The 17,765-nt window shown below is 38.5% G+C and overlaps 3 protein-coding genes across 6 annotated transcripts; all 3 read left to right on the forward strand.

Annotated features, from left to right (window-relative positions):
- Positions 1 to 11,371, forward strand: LOC121741708 (mediator of RNA polymerase II transcription subunit 12-like). Of its 4 annotated transcripts, none has more exons than XR_006037915.1 (9): positions 1 to 115; positions 1,018 to 1,266; positions 1,338 to 1,553; positions 1,634 to 4,112; positions 4,215 to 4,942; positions 5,035 to 5,216; positions 5,301 to 5,419; positions 5,489 to 5,554; positions 9,016 to 11,371. XR_006037915.1 is itself a non-coding variant. In XM_042134591.1 (8 exons), the coding sequence occupies exons 2-7, from the start codon at positions 1,060 to 1,062 to the stop codon at positions 5,380 to 5,382; spliced, it is 3,894 nt and encodes a 1,297-aa protein (XP_041990525.1). In that variant the 5' UTR covers positions 1 to 115; positions 1,018 to 1,059; the 3' UTR covers positions 5,383 to 5,419; positions 5,489 to 7,480. The 4 variants fall into 4 exon arrangements, 2 of the variants coding, with proteins under 2 accessions (XP_041990525.1, XP_041990527.1); XR_006037916.1 differs by having other exon boundaries at positions 5,532 to 5,554; XM_042134591.1 differs by lacking the exon at positions 9,016 to 11,371 and having other exon boundaries at positions 5,489 to 7,480.
- A 1,598-nt stretch (positions 11,372 to 12,969) lies between these two features.
- Positions 12,970 to 15,120, forward strand: LOC121811184 (tubulin beta-2 chain). Its single transcript, XM_042211987.1, has 3 exons — positions 12,970 to 13,451; positions 13,869 to 14,138; positions 14,245 to 15,120. The coding sequence occupies exons 1-3, from the start codon at positions 13,058 to 13,060 to the stop codon at positions 14,916 to 14,918; spliced, it is 1,338 nt and encodes a 445-aa protein (XP_042067921.1). The 5' UTR covers positions 12,970 to 13,057; the 3' UTR covers positions 14,919 to 15,120.
- A 1,817-nt stretch (positions 15,121 to 16,937) lies between these two features.
- Positions 16,938 to 17,667, forward strand: LOC121741716. Its single transcript, XM_042134598.1, has 3 exons — positions 16,938 to 16,998; positions 17,076 to 17,405; positions 17,510 to 17,667. Exons 1-3 carry the CDS (start codon positions 16,938 to 16,940, stop codon positions 17,665 to 17,667), a joined length of 549 nt encoding a protein of 182 aa, XP_041990532.1.
- Positions 17,668 to 17,765: the final 98 nt, after the last annotated feature.

Consider the following 17,765-nt stretch of genomic DNA (forward strand, 5'->3'; position numbering starts at 1 on the left):
AGGCATAACACCTCTGCTCATTCTTAGCTGAGCTCCACTCCCTGCGTTCTCTCACTGGCCGTCGGCTTCTGCATCCTACCGTCGTTTCACCGCTGCTACCGTACTTCCGTTTGAGGTAACAAAACACAAGTAAATTCAGTGTTTAGCTCGGAAGTTTTGGGGTTTCTTTCAATTTTCGAAATGAGGGTTTGAACTGAAACATCCGCATTCTCCAATTTAATCGATGCGTTTAATCCATTTCATCTGTGCTCCTTCCCTGCGTGCGTTAAACTTATTAAGAAAATCAGCAAATGAGGATCCTAGGTGATCTTGATTCTTGGTTAGAGTTATTGCATGTGTAAACTTATTATGAAAGAATCGTTTTAGCTTGATGTTTCCTTAACTATTCGGATCTGATTGCTCTGATTAACAAATATAGGCATGAATTTTTGGGAAAGATGCGGTAGCACCAAAGTAGAGAACTACAATATGTTATTTAGTCTGCCCTAGCTAAGAATTCAAGTGTTTTTCAGTGAATTGTCTCGCTGAAGAATGGGTAACTTTTTTTTGGTGACTTGAAAGAATCAGCCATTATCGTGGCACATAATTTACTTGATGGTTGATAAGTCTTTAACCTTAACATCGGGTGTCATAGTTTGTGGGATTTAAATGTGACAACAATTGGGTTATGATTCTGTATTCATGCATTTTTAGCTGCCTTGTATGGTGATATGGAAACAGTATTAACGTACTCGGATATTGGTCATCTGATTCACTTTTGGCACGCGCCTGCTTCTTCGCCGTCGGCACGCGCCCTGATTTTTTTCGCTCCTGCCACACGCCTACTTATTTACTGTTAACACGCGCCTGCTGCTTCGCCTTTGACACCTGCCCCTTGCTTTTCTTTTAACACGTGCCCATTGCCTACTCTTGGCATTTATTAGTTCCTTATCTACCGGATATTTTACTTGATGACAGTTATTTCATTTTGGTAACCTAAGTATGTGCTGTTTCTAATTGTTATATTTGCTAATGCAGGCTTTCAGAGCTTTTTGGTGCATATTTGGTGCTTGAGCTGCCATGGGTTTTGATATCGAGTGCATAATTGATATTCATTCCTATCCAGGGGAATACTTTTGCCCTGTTTGTAGAACGCTTGTTTATCCTAATGAAGCGTTTCAAGCACAATGTACCCATCTATACTGCAAAGCATGTTTAGTGCACATTGCAAATGGTAGCAAGGCCTGCCCTTATGATGGATACCTGGTGACAGAACCTGATTCCAAGGTTATATCCGAAATGACTTTTATGAATGATATTGTTACCCTTCATTCTCTAACATTGTTTATTATTGACAGCCACTAGCAGAGTCTGACAAAGCTCTAGCCGAAAAGGTTGGGAAAGTTAGGGTACACTGCCTCTACTTCCGAAGTGGATGCTCATGGGAGGGTACTCTATCTGATTGCCCATCCCATTGTGCTGGGTGCTCCTTTGGAAATTCTCCCGTTATATGCAACAGATGTGGCATCCAGATTATCCATCGTCAAGTGCACGATCATGCACAGATTTGCCCTGTAAGTAAATAAGCGCATACATTCCTATTGAGAATAGTTTATTATAATTATTTGATTCTGATATTAAGGTTCAATGTCAGGGCGGTTATGATGGGCAACAGGCTGTAGCTTCATCAGGCGTAACCAGATCTGTCACAACCCCGATGGCAGTTACTGCTGTGGCGAACCAGACTATTGCTCAATCAGGAGCACCTCAGACCCAGAATCCTCAAAATGTTTCTGCGACACAGTTACCCGGGCAAAATGCTAATCTGCAGGCAAATGTCCCAACTGCTGCTCCTGCTGCTATGCCAGCACCAGATCAGTGGTATCAACAACAGTTTCAACAATATTATCAGCAATACTCGGGATATGATCCTTACCAGCAGCAACATTATTACCCTCCTCAGCAACAACAATTTCAACAGTACCAGCAACATGTGGTGCAAGTGCAGGGTCAACACCAGCCTCATGTCTACTCCCAGGCTGTAGTGCCACCCCAGCCGCAAGGCCAAGCCCCATCCCAGGCCCAAGTGCAGCCACAACCACACCTGCTGCAGCTTCAGCCACCTCAACAGATCAACCCCGTCGGTCAAGCTTCTCAACAGCCTCATCTGCAACTGCAGGCTCAAGGTCAGGCTCAACCACCACCTCAGCCTCAACTCCAAATGATGCCGCAGGCTCAGGCACAACTTCCATCTCAAGGGCAGGCCCAGGCTAATGCACCTGGTCAATCTTTAGCTCCAAACTATCAGATTCACCCACAGCAACAACCTAATCGACCTCAAACTCAGATTGCTCAGCAGGCGCTACCACCACCTCCTCCACAGCCACCTCAGTTTCCCCAGGCAGTAGGAACGCGGCCTCCTGCACAGCATGCACAGGTGCCTCAACACCAGCAAGGTCAAGGGCAGATTCATCATCCTCAAGGTTCCCATGTACAACCCCAAATGCATCCTCAAACTCAAGGCTATGTGCAACCATCAAGCCAGTCAAATGTTCAGACTCAACCCCAAGCACAACATTATCAGTCACATCCTCAACACCCTGTTTTCCTTTCTCAAACAAACCAGCCTGCAGTGCTGGCCGCCCCTCCTCAGGCTCCGCATCCACCACCTCCTCCCGTAAGTGGGCATCATTCATATCAACAACCGCAGACAGCTCAGAAAATGCATACAGGAGCTCCACAGCAGCATGCTGTGCTTCCATATCCGACTAGTGGGTCTATGCATTCAGTTCAAGGATATGCTCAAACCCTACAACAACCTACACCTTTACAGCCACCCCAATCTCACAGTTCATTTTCCCAGCAACAGCCATCTGCACCGGTGCCGCTGCAAAATCAGGTAGCTGGCATTCCTCATGCACCGCACCAGCAGTTTCTACCTCATGGACAACAACCTACCCATCCAATTCTGCATCGTCCTGTCATGCAGCCAGTTCAACAAGGACCCCCTCATAATTATGCTCAACAGCAGCAGTTTGCTGCCTCATTTCAAGGTCAGTTGCACCAGCATGGACATCTCCCTCAACAGCCACATATTCAATCTCAGATGCAGATGCGTCCACCTGGTCCCCCTCAACCACAACAATCCCAAAACTATCCTGGGACTCCTTTGATGCCAAATCAGGGGATACCTCCTCCAAGCCAACATATGACATCTGGTGGTTTTGGTGCTTCCAGTCATTCTGGACCTGCCCATGGAGGTTCAACTCAGTCATCTATCAGTCAAAATCAGAATCATGCAAAGCCTGCCGAACTTCAGCAGAATGCAACTGTTAAAGAAATTAGATCTCCTGAAAAGGAACCGACTGAAAAAGGATTTGAAGATGACTCCCTGAAAGAGGAAATGGGGACCGGATTTAATGGAACACTGGTCCAGGACGCTGATGATTCAGCAAAGGATGGTTCAGTGAAGTCTGTTTCCAATCAGGAGAAGGGTGATCTCATGGGTTTGAGGGAGCAAGCAAATGAAGGGGTGGAAAATGAAAACAGCAAAGAAGATGTCCGGACATTGTTAGATCCTGTTCCACTGAAGCAAGCAGACCCTGAAACTGTCATGAAGCTGTCAAAAACTGCTGGAATATCATCTGGAAATTTTGGTAATGAAACTGTCTCAGATATCTCTATCTCCAGGGCAGAAGGGAATGTTTTACCCCCACGTTCTCATGGTTTCCACCAAGAAAGGTCTCAAGCACAAGGGCAGGGGCAGCCTTCATCAACAGTTGGGGTGCAAGGTCCAGGAGCTTTGCTTCATGCCGGGCAATCAGTTAACTTAAGTGAAGGGAAGGTGCCGGGTAATCTGGGTGGTCTACCTAAGAGCTTTGAATCGCTATCTGAGACACGTGGGACTATGGGAAAACCTCCCTTTGAAAGTCAATATGGTTCCCAACATGTTAGGCCAATGTCGAGCGATCAGATGCCAGGTTCTGGTGAATGGCGCTCCCTCACCAAATCTCATACCGACGAGCTGAATATTAGAATGAATGGGGGTGCAGCTCCTGACCCCTCTATGTTTGGTTCTAGAGATGAAAATTCAAATCACATGTCCAAGGAGCCAACCCGCACATTTGACCAAGGTAAACTATTGAAAAGATGTTCAAATTCAGTTTCCTTTGTAATATTCAGGTTGTTTGTTTTTTACTCTTCTAAGAGATGATCCTCCCCATCTTCAAATGCAGCACCAACGTTACTTGATAAACCACTCCATGTATCTAAGTTGGATCCCAGCGCTACAGGCCCGTATTCAAGATTTGTGCCACATGATCAATCTGGTGGACCTGTGCATGGGGATATGTTTGGTCCCGGGCCTGAATTTGGCCATCGTATACAGCCATTTCCTTATCATAGTCCTGGCAGGGATTATCCTGGCTCGCCATCCCGTCGATTTGGAGGCCCCTCAAGCTTCCCTCGTGGCAATTCAGCTTTCGTGGACCATAATTCCAGGGAAGCACATAGATTCGGAGAAGGATCCCGGTCTTTCAATCTCTCTTCTGATTTGGTTAGAAATCAATTTCGTGACGACAGGTTTCCTCCTTTGCCTGGTCACCTACGAAGAGGTGACATTGATGACCATGGGAATCCTAGGTATGGTGAGCATATGGCTCCTGACTTGCACCCCAACCAAATTGGTGCAGATGATGTTTATGGCCCTGAAGGACCTGGCCATTTGATGAAGGGAAAATTTCCAGGCCCAGGATATTTGTCTGGTCATTTCAATATGGGTGAGACTGCTGGGCCCGGTCCTTTGCCTGGCCATGGCCGTGCAGGAGAACTTGCAGGGAATTTTCCTCGTCCTCCATTCTCTCAGTCTGCAAGAGGTGACTTGCCTAGTTTCCAACATCTCGGGGAGCCACCCATGAGGAACAACTATCCGTACCATGGAATGCCAAATGCTGTACATTTCTCTGTAAGTGTTAAAGTTCAAAATTGCCTGGTTGCTAGGAGTTGCCTAACTTCAACTCATTTTCATTAGTCACACATGCTATTGGTTTCTTTCAGGGTGGATTGGATTCGTTTGATCAGTCCAGGAAAAGGAAACCTATTAGCAATGGATGGTGCAGGATTTGTGAGTTTGATTGTGAAACAGTGGAAGGATTGGAGATGCATTCTCAGACAAGGGAGCACCAGAATATGACTATGGATATGGTTAAACGCATCAAATTGCAAAACAAAAAGCCAAGGTAATAATTATCTGAAATTGCATACTGCATACTGTAGCTAAATGCTGTGTAGTTTTATCATCAATTTTCATATTTGCTGCACAGAGCTCCTGGTGGCCATAAGATACATGAAGGAGGAAGCAGAACTAGAAAAGTAGGCACTGTTGGCCATGGAAGCAAGCCTTGATCCTGGTTGAAGTTTTTTAGTTGGAAATCTTATCCTGGTCAGATTTCTATTTCTATGTTTTTTGTATGTGATATGCTTTGAATTTGACAAGTTTTCTTATATTCAGCTTCATCATTTCATGGTGCTGCTTTCAATCTGGAGTGTTTCAGGATTCAAGGTTTTTGGCAATTAGGTTTGTCAATTATGACTCTCAAAGTCCTACTTTCCAAGCATGGATAGTTTTTTGATGGTTCTGTTATGCTTGTTAAAATGTATTGCACTTTAGTTCTTATGATGTTATCAGAATACCTAATGGCGTGATCACATATCCTATAACAGCCTTTTCATTTGTTTCTTTGATCAGCATGGTTTCCAGAGCAAACTTGGTCTGAAGTTAAAAACTTTCTCCTTATCTTCTCGCAAAGTGCACTTGGTGTAACAATAACATATGTGCTAGAGACCTATATGTCTCTTTTTCTTTTAATGAAACTGATATCAGTATGTATTAGAATGGGAACCCTATGTCATTTGATGCTTTGCCTGCTCATGCATGGTAGCAAACTTAAGCTTTATTTATTTTTTTCTATTCGAACTTAAAACTATTTGATTTAATGGCTGAAGTGCAACCCTAATCTAAAGGAACACCTCTAGGATCTGGTCCAAACTTGGAGTATATTTTTAGATGCCTGTTGTCTTGGATTAAATTTCTTTTTCATATTTCTACTAATTTGGAAATTGAAGATAACTTGCAATAGGTTTGTATATTACCCATTTATATTTTATGATATTACTGTGCATAGACTCACAATATGAGTATAGTGGAAAATAGAATTGCTAGTAAATGCCAAAAAAATAGGTTCCAGAGAAGAAGAATTACCATTTAGTTAAAATGGTCATAAAGCAATACCCACTTTTGAAATCTCAATGCTAAAAAGGCTGCTCACATCGAAACAAATAGGTCACTGAGCATTTTGGATGTATTTTTATCAGCTATCAATGCCCTTTAAGCATTTTAATTACAGTTTTGTCCTATAAAATAATTCAGCTAATTGGCTGCTGAGTTGCCTATCACTAAAGTATCCTAGTTCCACTGTTAAGACTGACTGTTTAATACAAAAGATATATCTTTCAAGGTTGCTATTAGAATATATATCCTATATCTTATTTCTTGTTTCAATTTTATAGTTTGCATTTCTACTTTTGTGTAAGTTATTACTTGGCCACAAAGTCGTTTGTTCTCATCCAAATCCATATGGTTGTTGTTGTTGATGTAATTTGCATCATATTACCTACGTATTTGGTACCTAGCCACCTAGGTCACTCACTTACCTGTCCAAAGGCAAGGGATACCACTAAGCTACAAGGCTTGTGATAAGAGAGAATCGATTTCTATCCATCATAGTTTTCGTGAAGTTCACATAATTAGGTTCAGTAGTGGCAGCTTGTCTAAGATGAGTGCCAGAGGTCTCACCGTCACATCAGTGCAGGTCAATTACATTTATTTTTTTATCTGATTCCAATCAAGTATATTTCGTCTGAAACAAAATTCAATTTTTCATTGCTGAAAGGAAAAGATAACCTTAATAATCAACACAAGATGCATATATTAATCAGAAAGAAAATGTATGTTGCAAAGTGTACTATTGAAATGTTTTGGGTTGCAACTGTACAGAAAAGACTCTAGGTGGCATGTTGTTAAAAAGAGCCTTAGGGTGAGAGGCGAATTGTTTTTTCCCTCATAAATGAGCCAAACCTTTAGAAACAAATGCAAGAGCTCTTGCTTAAATTTTTTGAGTTGCTCCTTTCTGTTGTTATCTGCCATTGTCTTCTGACATTATTCTGGATGTCCACTTTAGCTATTTGATTTTCCTTTTGTTTCTAAAATTTAGCATTTGTTACTTTCCACTTATCTATGTTGCACATACGCTACCATGCTTTCCTTTTTTCCATTTTCCATTTTGTTCAGTAACCTCCTAAATACGAATTGTTTTTGATAAATTGGAGCTAGTAATGAGTTCAGGAATAACATAACATTTGACATCACTCTAACTAGTGATGGTCATTTATTTGCTATGTGGAAGTTTAGACAATATCTCTAAATTGTTAGGACTAAATTATCTTACTTTTATATTCTTAATGGTGGCCGGTTTTAGATATACTATTAATTTTAGCTGAAAAACAAAACACTGCAGGAGTTTCAGGAATTTTCAGTTTTAGCCCATTAAACTGAAGAAATAGATACGTGATATAGTATCTGGCTAGTCACAGCTATATATCCACTATTAAATTCCTTTCTGGCATTTTATTTTGTCCTTAACTGAAATATGGGCCACATACGCTATGTGATGACATTTGGTTAGTCTGTGTAATGGCGCGAGTAGGAGCACGATCTTATCATTAATTTAAAGGTCACATTTATTGTTACTGAATCAGACAGATCATATCCTAGCTTTGATGGTGTGAGTAGTGATGACTAATTGGTTGGTCTGTGTGATGGTGCGAGTAGGAACACAAAATAATCATTAATTTTAAGGTGGCATTTATTGTTGCTGACATCATATCCTAGCTTTTGTGGGTATGTAATTAATCATCTGTGAAGTGTTTGCACTGGCACAATTTATTTTACTACTATATCCAGTCTTTTCCTTTGTTCTGTTTTCTTTTTCAAATTTTCTTTCGAACATGGAACCATACGGGAAGAACTTCCATCTTATTCACATACTCAGATATAACAGATGATATAGAGCAGTCACGTAACATTCAAAAACTAGGGTATATTCTATCTTATTTTGGCCTTATACCATTACAGTAAAGTTAACAGATTATATAGGGCAGTCACATAACATTTAATACTGAAAATGGTACCTGTGTGCGAGAATTGGTAGGTTATAGATATTTAGTTCTTATCTATATAGTACTTTTGAAATCACTTTAATCTTATCTTATTCCTATAGACGATTTCTCTACTATATCTCTCATATCTGGCTATAAAGTGTAAAATCACCTATAAAACTTGGTAGTCTATACGGTGGAATTTCGGATGGCCAGAATATTTTCTATCTGGTCACAGTGTTAATCATCATTTGACATTCTAAATTAAAATAACTATTACTAACTCATCTAATTAGTGGCAATCTGTGACTTGAACTTGATTATTTACCATTGCTGCATTTTCTTGAAACCAGGTATAGTACTCCCTCTGTCCCACCTTAGATGACACATTTTTTTTCGCACATGTTTTGGGAAAATGATAATAAATAGTTAAAAGTGGAGATAAAGTAAAGTAAGAGAGAGAATAATATAGAGGAGAGTTTCTTCTACCTTATTCTCTCTCCTACTTTACTTTCTCTCCACTTTAACTATTTATTATCTTTTTCACAAAACAAGTGCGAAAAAGAAATGTGTCATCTATGGTGGGATAGCGAGTGTATTATTTAGGAGATAAATATTTCTTACCGCCTTGTTTTGATAAAAGTCAGGGTAATTAATTGATGAATTTTGCTTTTTTTTGTATTAAAGTTTTTTTCCCGATTCATTCTTTGAAACCTTTTTATATGGTATGAGACTATTCTTTGTCCTGATAATGATACTTTCTTCTTGAGTTGATGTATTTGAGGTTGATTGTTTTCTCTGGTTGGAATTTCTCTATAATAGATCAGTTCAACCTGTCTTTTCTTCGGGGAAGCAGAAGAGTAAAAAGGCTGAAAGTTAAGCAGGATGGTTGCCCGCTTTTGAATTGGGGGTAAGGACATGGTTGGTGCAGAGTTTACTTGATAGGTGATTTTTTACCTAAATTTTCTTAATATACGTTAATCTTCTGTGAACTCATATAAGAAATATTATTCAGGTTGGATTTACCACAGTGGTTCTTAAAATGATCTTTTTTCTAGTGTTCTTTATGATGTATTTGGAAGTTGAGTTGGTTCATAGTATCTTTGGTTGCCTGCTTCCTATATGGTCTGGAAGCTTTTGAGAAGACAAGCTTCCAAATTTGCATAAACATAGAATACATTGTTTTTATAGAAATGGTAGTGTATCATAATTTTATTTGAGTTTAGTAAATAGAGGTCTAATGAAGCAGTTTTAATGATCTCTTAGATAAGGACTTTATTATGTTAAACACTTCTTGGGTAAAAAACTGAAATAGGTTGGTGAAGTATAATTTAGTTGCTGGGTTAAAGTTTGTCTGCATGGAGAATTTTATCTTATAACAACATAATAATGGAAATAAAATTAGTTTGCTAGCAAGTCTTCTGTGTTTTTTGTAGATGCCACGAGATCCAAATATTTTTAGGATGTCAAACTGGACATTTGAACAATTCTGGTATCTTCCCATAACAGTTGAATTCAAATTTTCTACATTAGGCTTCAGTTAGTTTCACATAAAATCTTTTCTCGTGTGTTTGTGGATTTAACTAATTACCCCTCCTACTTTAGTAGAGTAACATGGGTTTTTTTTCCTTTGTGCTCATAAATTCATAATCTCTCCCTTGTTGGGTGCTTCCTGGTTCAAGTGACATCAGATTCTTGACTATTCAGAACACTAAAACAATAAATATGGAGATGGGGTGATAGATAGACAGTCTTTGGCCTGATTGTGACTATTAACATCCGAGTAAATCATATCCAGAAAATGACTAATTAATCTGATAAGCTATGACTTCAAAATGACATTGTAAAAGATTTAGAAAAAAGATGATAATGACTGAGACAGAAGCGTCTAGATAGGCTCAAGATGTTTAAATGCTATTTGTTGTTTGTGTTTACCTCAGTTCAATGAATAACATGCAAATAATTAATGGGACACAATAGATTTTGCTACTGCTAGTATAGCATTCTTTCTGGAAACTGGTATAGCATAGTTTTCTTGTAGTTGTAATTTTGCCATATTGACCTTTCTTAATTTTCCACATTTTACCGTTTATCTACTTTTGCTTTATCTTTTAACCTACTTCCATTTCTTTTCATCAATGAGATGAAAATGATTCAAGCTTCTTATCTAATATGGTTGTATAATTGGATTACTGAAAAAAGAGAATTATTCTGGGAACTAAATATGAGCAGCTTCGTACATTTCCTTAAAACTGGCATCTACTGGCGCTTTCTTGTCCCGCTTACAGTCTATTTTGATCCGTAGTCATCTTGGCCCTGTTTGAAATCTTTAGATCTACAATAGCAACTGAGTTGTTTGGACATATCTAGTTTTTTTATTTCATCGTGTGATACTCATGCCAGAATCATAGCACTTATTCATGACACATAGAATGCTGCCTTGAATGCGGGTAATTCAGTAATCCAATATGGTTATGATTATATTAGGCTCTCCGGCAACTAATTCCTTTAGACGCTACAACCTCAGATTTGGTTATGATGTAGGACTCAGAAAACACGAATACTGAAGATTACCTTGGACTTGGTTATGACATAGAATTACCATTTGCGCGTAGCAAACACGAATACTGAAGATGACCTTGGACTTGGCTATGACGTAGAATTACCATCTGCATAGCAAACACGAATACTGAAGATTGCCTTGGACTTGGTTATGCCGTAGAATTACCATTTGCGTAGCAAACACGAATGCAGAACATAGAATTACCTTGGACTTGATTTATGACTGGATACTCGACCAATTAAAACACTAATATCCAACACAAACCATGCTCTGTGATTATATTTCATGCTAATGCACTGCCTAGCTTGGCAGTGTGGCTTTTTTTCCTTTGACTTCTAGGATTAACTATGCAAGAGTCGTCGTTCTTCCTTTGTTTGTCGTTCACTTGGTCCCCCAGTCGGCAAGCATGGCTTCAAGCTGTAGTTTATTTCAGGGAGATAGGCTGGTGCTGTTTTTTTTTTTTCAATTATTTTTTTCTTTAATTTTATGTGGTTCCTGGGACTGTATAAAGAGCCTATCTAAATTGGAATTCATGATTCATATATTGTTGGAGATGTATCATATTATATGTGGAGAAAATAATAAGAATAAATAGTAATAGCTCCATTTACCACAGATTCTTTATTTCATAGAATTCGTTGTGTATTAAAATTTAAGAGTAACGTTTTGCACGACTTAACTTGTTTAGCGAAAGCTGTAAGCAAAACACAAAATAAAGAGAAATGCTCATTTATATTCATATTTATGATTAGGCATCGATAGAATTGTTGAAGTTTACATTTTAACAACCAATTATGATTCATTTGCTTAACTATCAAAGTTGGTAATCCATCGATACTTGCAATTTTGTTGACAATACTTACGAATAGGGATATGAATATTATTAGATATTTTTATTTAGTATAATTCACTTTGTTCCATAATTTGCGTTTGATTTCTTAAATAAAATAGTATTCCTTCCATTCTGGTCTAATTGAGTCATTTTTGTTTTGGCTCATGAATTTAGGTAGTAGTGTTTGGTTAATTAAATTATTAATATTATAGTTAGAGAAAAAAATAAAGTAAGAAAGAGAAAAAGAGAATAAAGTAAGACTCATAATAAAATAGGAGATATGATAAAGTTATAGAGGTAAGAGGATAAAGTAGGAGAAAAATGAGTGAGTTAAGTATTACCAAAAGAGGAAACGTCTCACGTAGGTTGTGACGTGCCAAAAAAGAAAACGTCTCAGGCTGGGATGGAGGGAGTACCAGTAGGATTGAATTGTGAAATTATTTTAATTGGAGAGAGTTAGTTAGCTATGACTAATTATCACATAGAATTAAGTTGTTAGATTCAATATCATAAATATGATATTGTATATACTTAATCTCGAGATTTAATCTTACGAACGAACAATGCCTATGGGTATAATATTTTTATCCCAATCAAAGATACCATCTTTTACCTTTGACTACTTTTTTTGGCAAAAATGTTATAGTTTCATGGATGTATATCACTCCTTACCACCATAATTTCATATTATCAAATTATAATTAATGTTGTTTACGAATATTGAATTCGGGTAAACTTTCATGAATACGTGTGAGTTGTGACATTCGATTTCTTACTATTATCAATGAGCAAACTTATCCCTAAACAACTCATATTCCCTTGGACCTCATATAGTATGAAAGACCTTTTTTTTTGTCTTAGCAAAAAGTAATATTGTATACATTCTATAAAAATATATATTTTTTTCATTTTATCAATGTCTATTTTTGATATAAATTTTTTATCTAATGAGGTGGATTTTATCTTTTTACTATTAATATTTCAATTAATTTTCTTTCTATCTCACTCGTATTTTTCTAATCATGCATTGAAATCCGCACTTTGAAAAAAAGATACTAGTAGTATTTATTTTTATAGACCTATTTTGAATATATAAATAATTACTACAAGGACATCATTTTAAATTTAAAGAATCAATCAAATCAAATATTTAAGCAGCAATCATAATTTACCTTATCGAATCTGATTAAATAATTTATTATACTATTACTAACATTAATTTTTATCCCATTTAAAAAATACTTTAAAAAATGATTAATGTAGCCGTTGGTTTGACCCGTTAAAAATTGGGGAAATACAGCTCATTCCCCACTTTCCCTCTTTTGAATTTCAAATTTCAAATACCAACAAATATTTCTCTCTCATATAACCCTTGTCAAGCCTCCTCCACACACCACATTTTTAATTCCCTTTCTCTCTCAAATCCCAAATTCGCTCCCCCCTCTCTCTCTCTAAACAAAAAAGAAAGGATGCGTGAAATCCTCCACATACAGGGCGGCCAATGCGGAAACCAGATCGGATCCAAGTTTTGGGAGGTGGTGTGCGCGGAGCACGGCATCGACTCCACCGGCCGATACCAGGGCGACTCAGATCTGCAGCTCGAGAGGGTTAATGTCTACTACAACGAAGCCAGTTGCGGGAGATACGTACCTCGGGCCGTGCTCATGGATCTCGAGCCCGGGACCATGGACAGCCTCCGCTCCAGCCCCTACGGCCAGATCTTCAGGCCCGATAATTTCGTGTTCGGACAGTCCGGCGCTGGGAACAATTGGGCGAAAGGGCATTACACCGAGGGCGCGGAGTTGATCGATTCCGTTCTCGATGTTGTCAGGAAAGAGGCTGAGAACTGCGATTGTTTGCAAGGTATAGCCATCGTGAATTATTTCTCCTTAGATTTCTGGTTATTCGATTCAGATGCAGATCTCGTATTCTTTTGACCTAATTACTTTTGAAATTGTGGACTTAATTAAATTAATGATTTGTTTTAATTTTCTCCAATCTTCTGAAAACATTTTCTACCGTCGTGAGGAATTACATATCTTATTTCCAATTTTTATACAATTATCTGAAGTTCCAGATCCCCTTTCTAACTTTTTGACAGTCTTCTCAAATTCCAGATCCCCTATATATTTTTACTGCAATCGTTTGAAATGTTGAACTCTAATTGTTTGTTTATATGCCTATATGAACGAATTTAAACCTTTTGTGTTTGATGTAGTATAAATTATGAATTGGGGCGTACATCATTTTTTCTTATAAAAGCGTTATATATCGATGCAGGATTCCAAGTGTGTCACTCTTTGGGAGGAGGAACAGGATCTGGTATGGGTACTCTGTTGATCTCAAAAATTAGGGAGGAGTATCCAGACAGGATGATGCTCACCTTCTCCGTTTTCCCATCTCCCAAAGTCTCCGATACTGTTGTTGAGCCTTACAACGCAACACTATCCGTTCATCAGCTTGTGGAGAATGCAGATGAGTGCATGGTTCTCGACAACGAGGCTCTCTATGACATCTGCTTCAGGACACTTAAGCTCACAACACCTAGCTGTAAGCTCCTCCTGTCCAAAAAGCTCATATATAATTTTTTTGTATGTATCATCATATACTGTTGTGTCGACTGCATTTATTGATTGATGTTTTCGTGTTTTTGCAGTTGGTGATCTTAACCATCTTATCTCCGCAACCATGTCTGGTGTCACATGCTGTCTAAGGTTTCCCGGCCAGCTCAACTCTGATCTTCGCAAACTTGCTGTCAATCTCATCCCATTCCCGCGTCTGCACTTTTTCATGTTGGGATTTGCCCCACTCACCTCGCGTGGATCCCAGCAGTACCGAGCGCTGTCAGTCCCCGAGCTTACGCAGCAGATGTGGGACTCAAAGAACATGATGTGCGCTGCTGACCCGCGCCACGGCCGCTACCTGACTGCCTCAGCCATCTTCCGGGGAAAGATGAGCACGAAGGAGGTGGATGAGCAGATGCTGAACGTGCAGAACAAGAACTCATCTTACTTCGTCGAGTGGATCCCCAACAACGTGAAATCAACTGTCTGTGACATCCCCCCAACCGGGCTGAAGATGGCCTCGACCTTTGTTGGCAACTCAACCTCCATCCAGGAGATGTTCCGGAGGGTGAGCGAGCAGTTCACAGCCATGTTCCGGAGGAAGGCCTTCTTGCACTGGTACACCGGGGAAGGGATGGACGAGATGGAGTTCACCGAGGCAGAGAGCAACATGAACGATCTGGTGGCGGAATATCAGCAGTACCAGGATGCGACGGCTGACGAGGAGGGTGAGTACGAGGATGAGGAGGGTGAGTACGAGGATTGATTGAGGAAGAAACAGCCTCAATTGAATGATTACGGACTGTGTTATTTTTAGGATTTAGTTGCTGTTGACTGTGGTTGTAATCTCAACTTCCAGTTGCGCAACGGCTAAGTGGAAAAACATAGGGTAACAAAAAAAAACTCAAATGCATATGTTGCGTTTTTTGAATTTTTTTCTGCTGTTTATCGGGAATTAAATTTCTTCAGTTTCTTCGTGTGATGCATTTAAAGATTTGTTTCAATTTACTCCTATTGCCTTGAAAACTCAGATTCTTTTCTTGTTAGTTTTGATTTCATCGAGTATATCATAAGATGCAAAACCAATTTTCAATCTAATGTTTACCAAACTACAAATTGTTATGTTTACAAAAATATGTGCGGTAATTGCAATTACACTATTTGGCTCCGTTCAGAATTATGAAATTGTGCTTGTGGAATTGTAATTGGAGTTTATAATTCTAAATTTATACTACCTTAAAAAAAATATAAACTTTTGAAATGGCATGGGCTTTAATGCTAAATTGTAAAAGTAAGAAAAAAAAATAGAAAGAAAAATGTGATAGTGGAAAATGTCTCTCCCCTATTGGAGAGAAAAATTTCCTAGAGTAAAGTTTCTATTTTTCGGAAGGGGCCAAAAAGGAAAGCGTTTATATTTTTAGAGAACTGAGGAAGTAAAAGTTTTAAATTTGGAATTGAATTAATTCCAATTTCTTCAGATTCCTTAATTTGAATTTCAATATCAAAAGTAGATAATTGGAATTCCAAATATTTATAAAATTGAGTATTTTGACGGCTTCAAACACTATACACACAAATTACAGACACTGCACACAATATACCATTGCACATACACACACTCTACAGTCTACACACACATTGCACATACACACACTAAACGCACATTGCACACAGCACACATACTACACATAATACACACTTCATATAAATTCCTAAATTAAATTCAATTTCGTATATCATTTTTATCGAACAAATGATTTGGAATTGAAATATACTCCAATTCTACTAATTCTAATTCAATTCCACTTATGTGTATTATTACTTAAAGTGTTATATGCTACCACGGAAAATATGAATGTTTACATAATGATACAAAAAGTTTTATTTGCTTTTATTTTAATACATTCTGTCATCCATGTTTAAATCAATTTTTTCCTTGCACAAAGTACAAAATGTATCACTATCATTTTTTAAGGTTGAAACAAATAGTTTTAGTACTCTTTATTTTATGTTGGTCCAAAGTTCAATCGTTGTTTCGTGTTGGTGAAAAAAAATTCATCCTCATTTCATGTTTTATACAAATGTCAAATATTTTATACTAACATGAAACCAAAGAAAAATATTTTGTACTAATATTGTAATTACCCGAGATATGAGGAGAGTTAATTGACTTGTGTAAAAAGCGTCCGACTTTTACAAATTTACAAATGTAACACCTATAATAACATGCAAAAATGTTGCTTTTGTGATAATGACTAAACATTGGGATGTTATTTGCTATTTCCCCTATTTATTTATCTAAATACACACCCTTCATTCTCACATAAAAAACAGAGGGCAAGCTATTGGCCTGTTTTGTTAACAACGCCACCACAAAAGGCAATACACTTGTCTCTCTTACAAAGCATATTTGAATGGGCAGCCGGCACTTATACCACCAAACAACTTCGATGAATTCATTCTTCACTACACAGTCTACTTGAACCAGCTGTGCAAAGCAACAAACATGGAGCAACAAGCATAGAGCATCAAACAAAAAAAGTGGCATTAACTGTTTTCTACAACGACGACCCATGTCTTGCCTCGACCTTCACTAATATACTATGGAAGAAACTCAACGCCAATTATTCCCAGCAACGACGTTTGATGTCAACGCCAAGCTTCCTCTATATAAACCCCATCTTCCCCCTACTTGCTCTCCACAACCACAGCAAATTATCCATCTCTTATTTCTTGCACATACCTTTTTCTCTTAGCAAGTCGATTGTTTATACTTTTGTTGAAAATGAGTCGCCTGATAGCCTTCCTTGCCTTTGCTCTCATCCTTGAAGGAGCTCTTGGTACTGGTGAGCAAAGCTTTCTTTTCCTTTCCTGTTTTACATGCTACATTTTGTACCTTTTTTCATTTTTGAATTCTGTGTAGGGGAGCTTGTGTGTGAGGAATTGCCATCTGGAATGTGCTCTTTAGCCATAGCGTCGTCTGGGAAAAGATGTGTGTTGGAAACCCTCCAAACGGATGGTGGGGATGTGGAGCTACAGTGCAAGACTTCTGAGGTCATAGCCATGAATGTGCCACCAGCATACATAGAGACTGACGAGTGCATGAGCGCATGTGGGCTTGAGAGGAAGTCTGTCGGCATCTCCTCCGACTCGCTCCTCGAGACTCGCTTCGCCCTCCAACTCTGCTCTCCACAGTGTTACTATAACTGCCCAAACATTGTTGATCTCTACCAAAACTTGGCTCTAGCAGAAGGTAAGTCACCAACTTCAAACCTAATTTGAATATTGCACATTTGAAGGAAAACAAAAGAATAAGTTACAGCATAAGATATTTTTGTATTTGCTTCATACCTTTAGGAGTCTTTCTGGCTGACCTGTGCAAGTTTGAGCCAACAAGCTCTAGGCGTTCTGCCATCCAGCTTCAGAGTTCAGGTGCAGCAGCAGGGAGTCCCGCTTATGCTCCTACTTCAAGCACCACAGTTTCCTCTGATGATTGTGCTCCATCACCTATATAACTTAACTGTATTCTGCTTCCAAAATTATGTAATCTACATACTTATTTATAAAAGTACTAAATAAAAAAATTGCCGTGTTCCTTTTTATTTATTCATTT

Source organism: Salvia splendens, chromosome 7 (genome assembly GCF_004379255.2).
Source record: "Salvia splendens isolate huo1 chromosome 7, SspV2, whole genome shotgun sequence".
Taxonomy (NCBI): domain Eukaryota; kingdom Viridiplantae; phylum Streptophyta; class Magnoliopsida; order Lamiales; family Lamiaceae; genus Salvia; species Salvia splendens.

Bases quoted from the DNA above. Each gene is read 5' to 3' on its own strand.
- LOC121741716 (XM_042134598.1), top strand. From the start codon at position 16,938: ATGAGTCGCCTGATAGCCTTCCTTGCCTTTGCTCTCATCCTTGAAGGA. The intron at 16,999-17,075 runs GTGAGCAAAGCT...AATTCTGTGTAG, and splicing joins TGAAGGAGCTCTTGGTACTG to GGGAGCTTGTGTGTGAGGAA. The intron at 17,406-17,509 runs GTAAGTCACCAA...TCATACCTTTAG, and splicing joins AAACTTGGCTCTAGCAGAAG to GAGTCTTTCTGGCTGACCTG.
- LOC121741708 (XM_042134591.1), top strand. From the start codon at position 1,060: ATGGGTTTTGATATCGAGTGCATAATTGATATTCATTCCTATCCAGGG. The intron at 1,554-1,633 runs GTAAGTAAATAA...GTTCAATGTCAG, and splicing joins ATCATGCACAGATTTGCCCT to GGCGGTTATGATGGGCAACA. The intron at 4,943-5,034 runs GTAAGTGTTAAA...GGTTTCTTTCAG, and splicing joins CAAATGCTGTACATTTCTCT to GGTGGATTGGATTCGTTTGA.
- LOC121811184 (XM_042211987.1), top strand. From the start codon at position 13,058: ATGCGTGAAATCCTCCACATACAGGGCGGCCAATGCGGAAACCAGATC. The intron at 13,452-13,868 runs GTATAGCCATCG...ATATCGATGCAG, and splicing joins GAACTGCGATTGTTTGCAAG to GATTCCAAGTGTGTCACTCT. The intron at 14,139-14,244 runs GTAAGCTCCTCC...GTGTTTTTGCAG, and splicing joins TAAGCTCACAACACCTAGCT to TTGGTGATCTTAACCATCTT.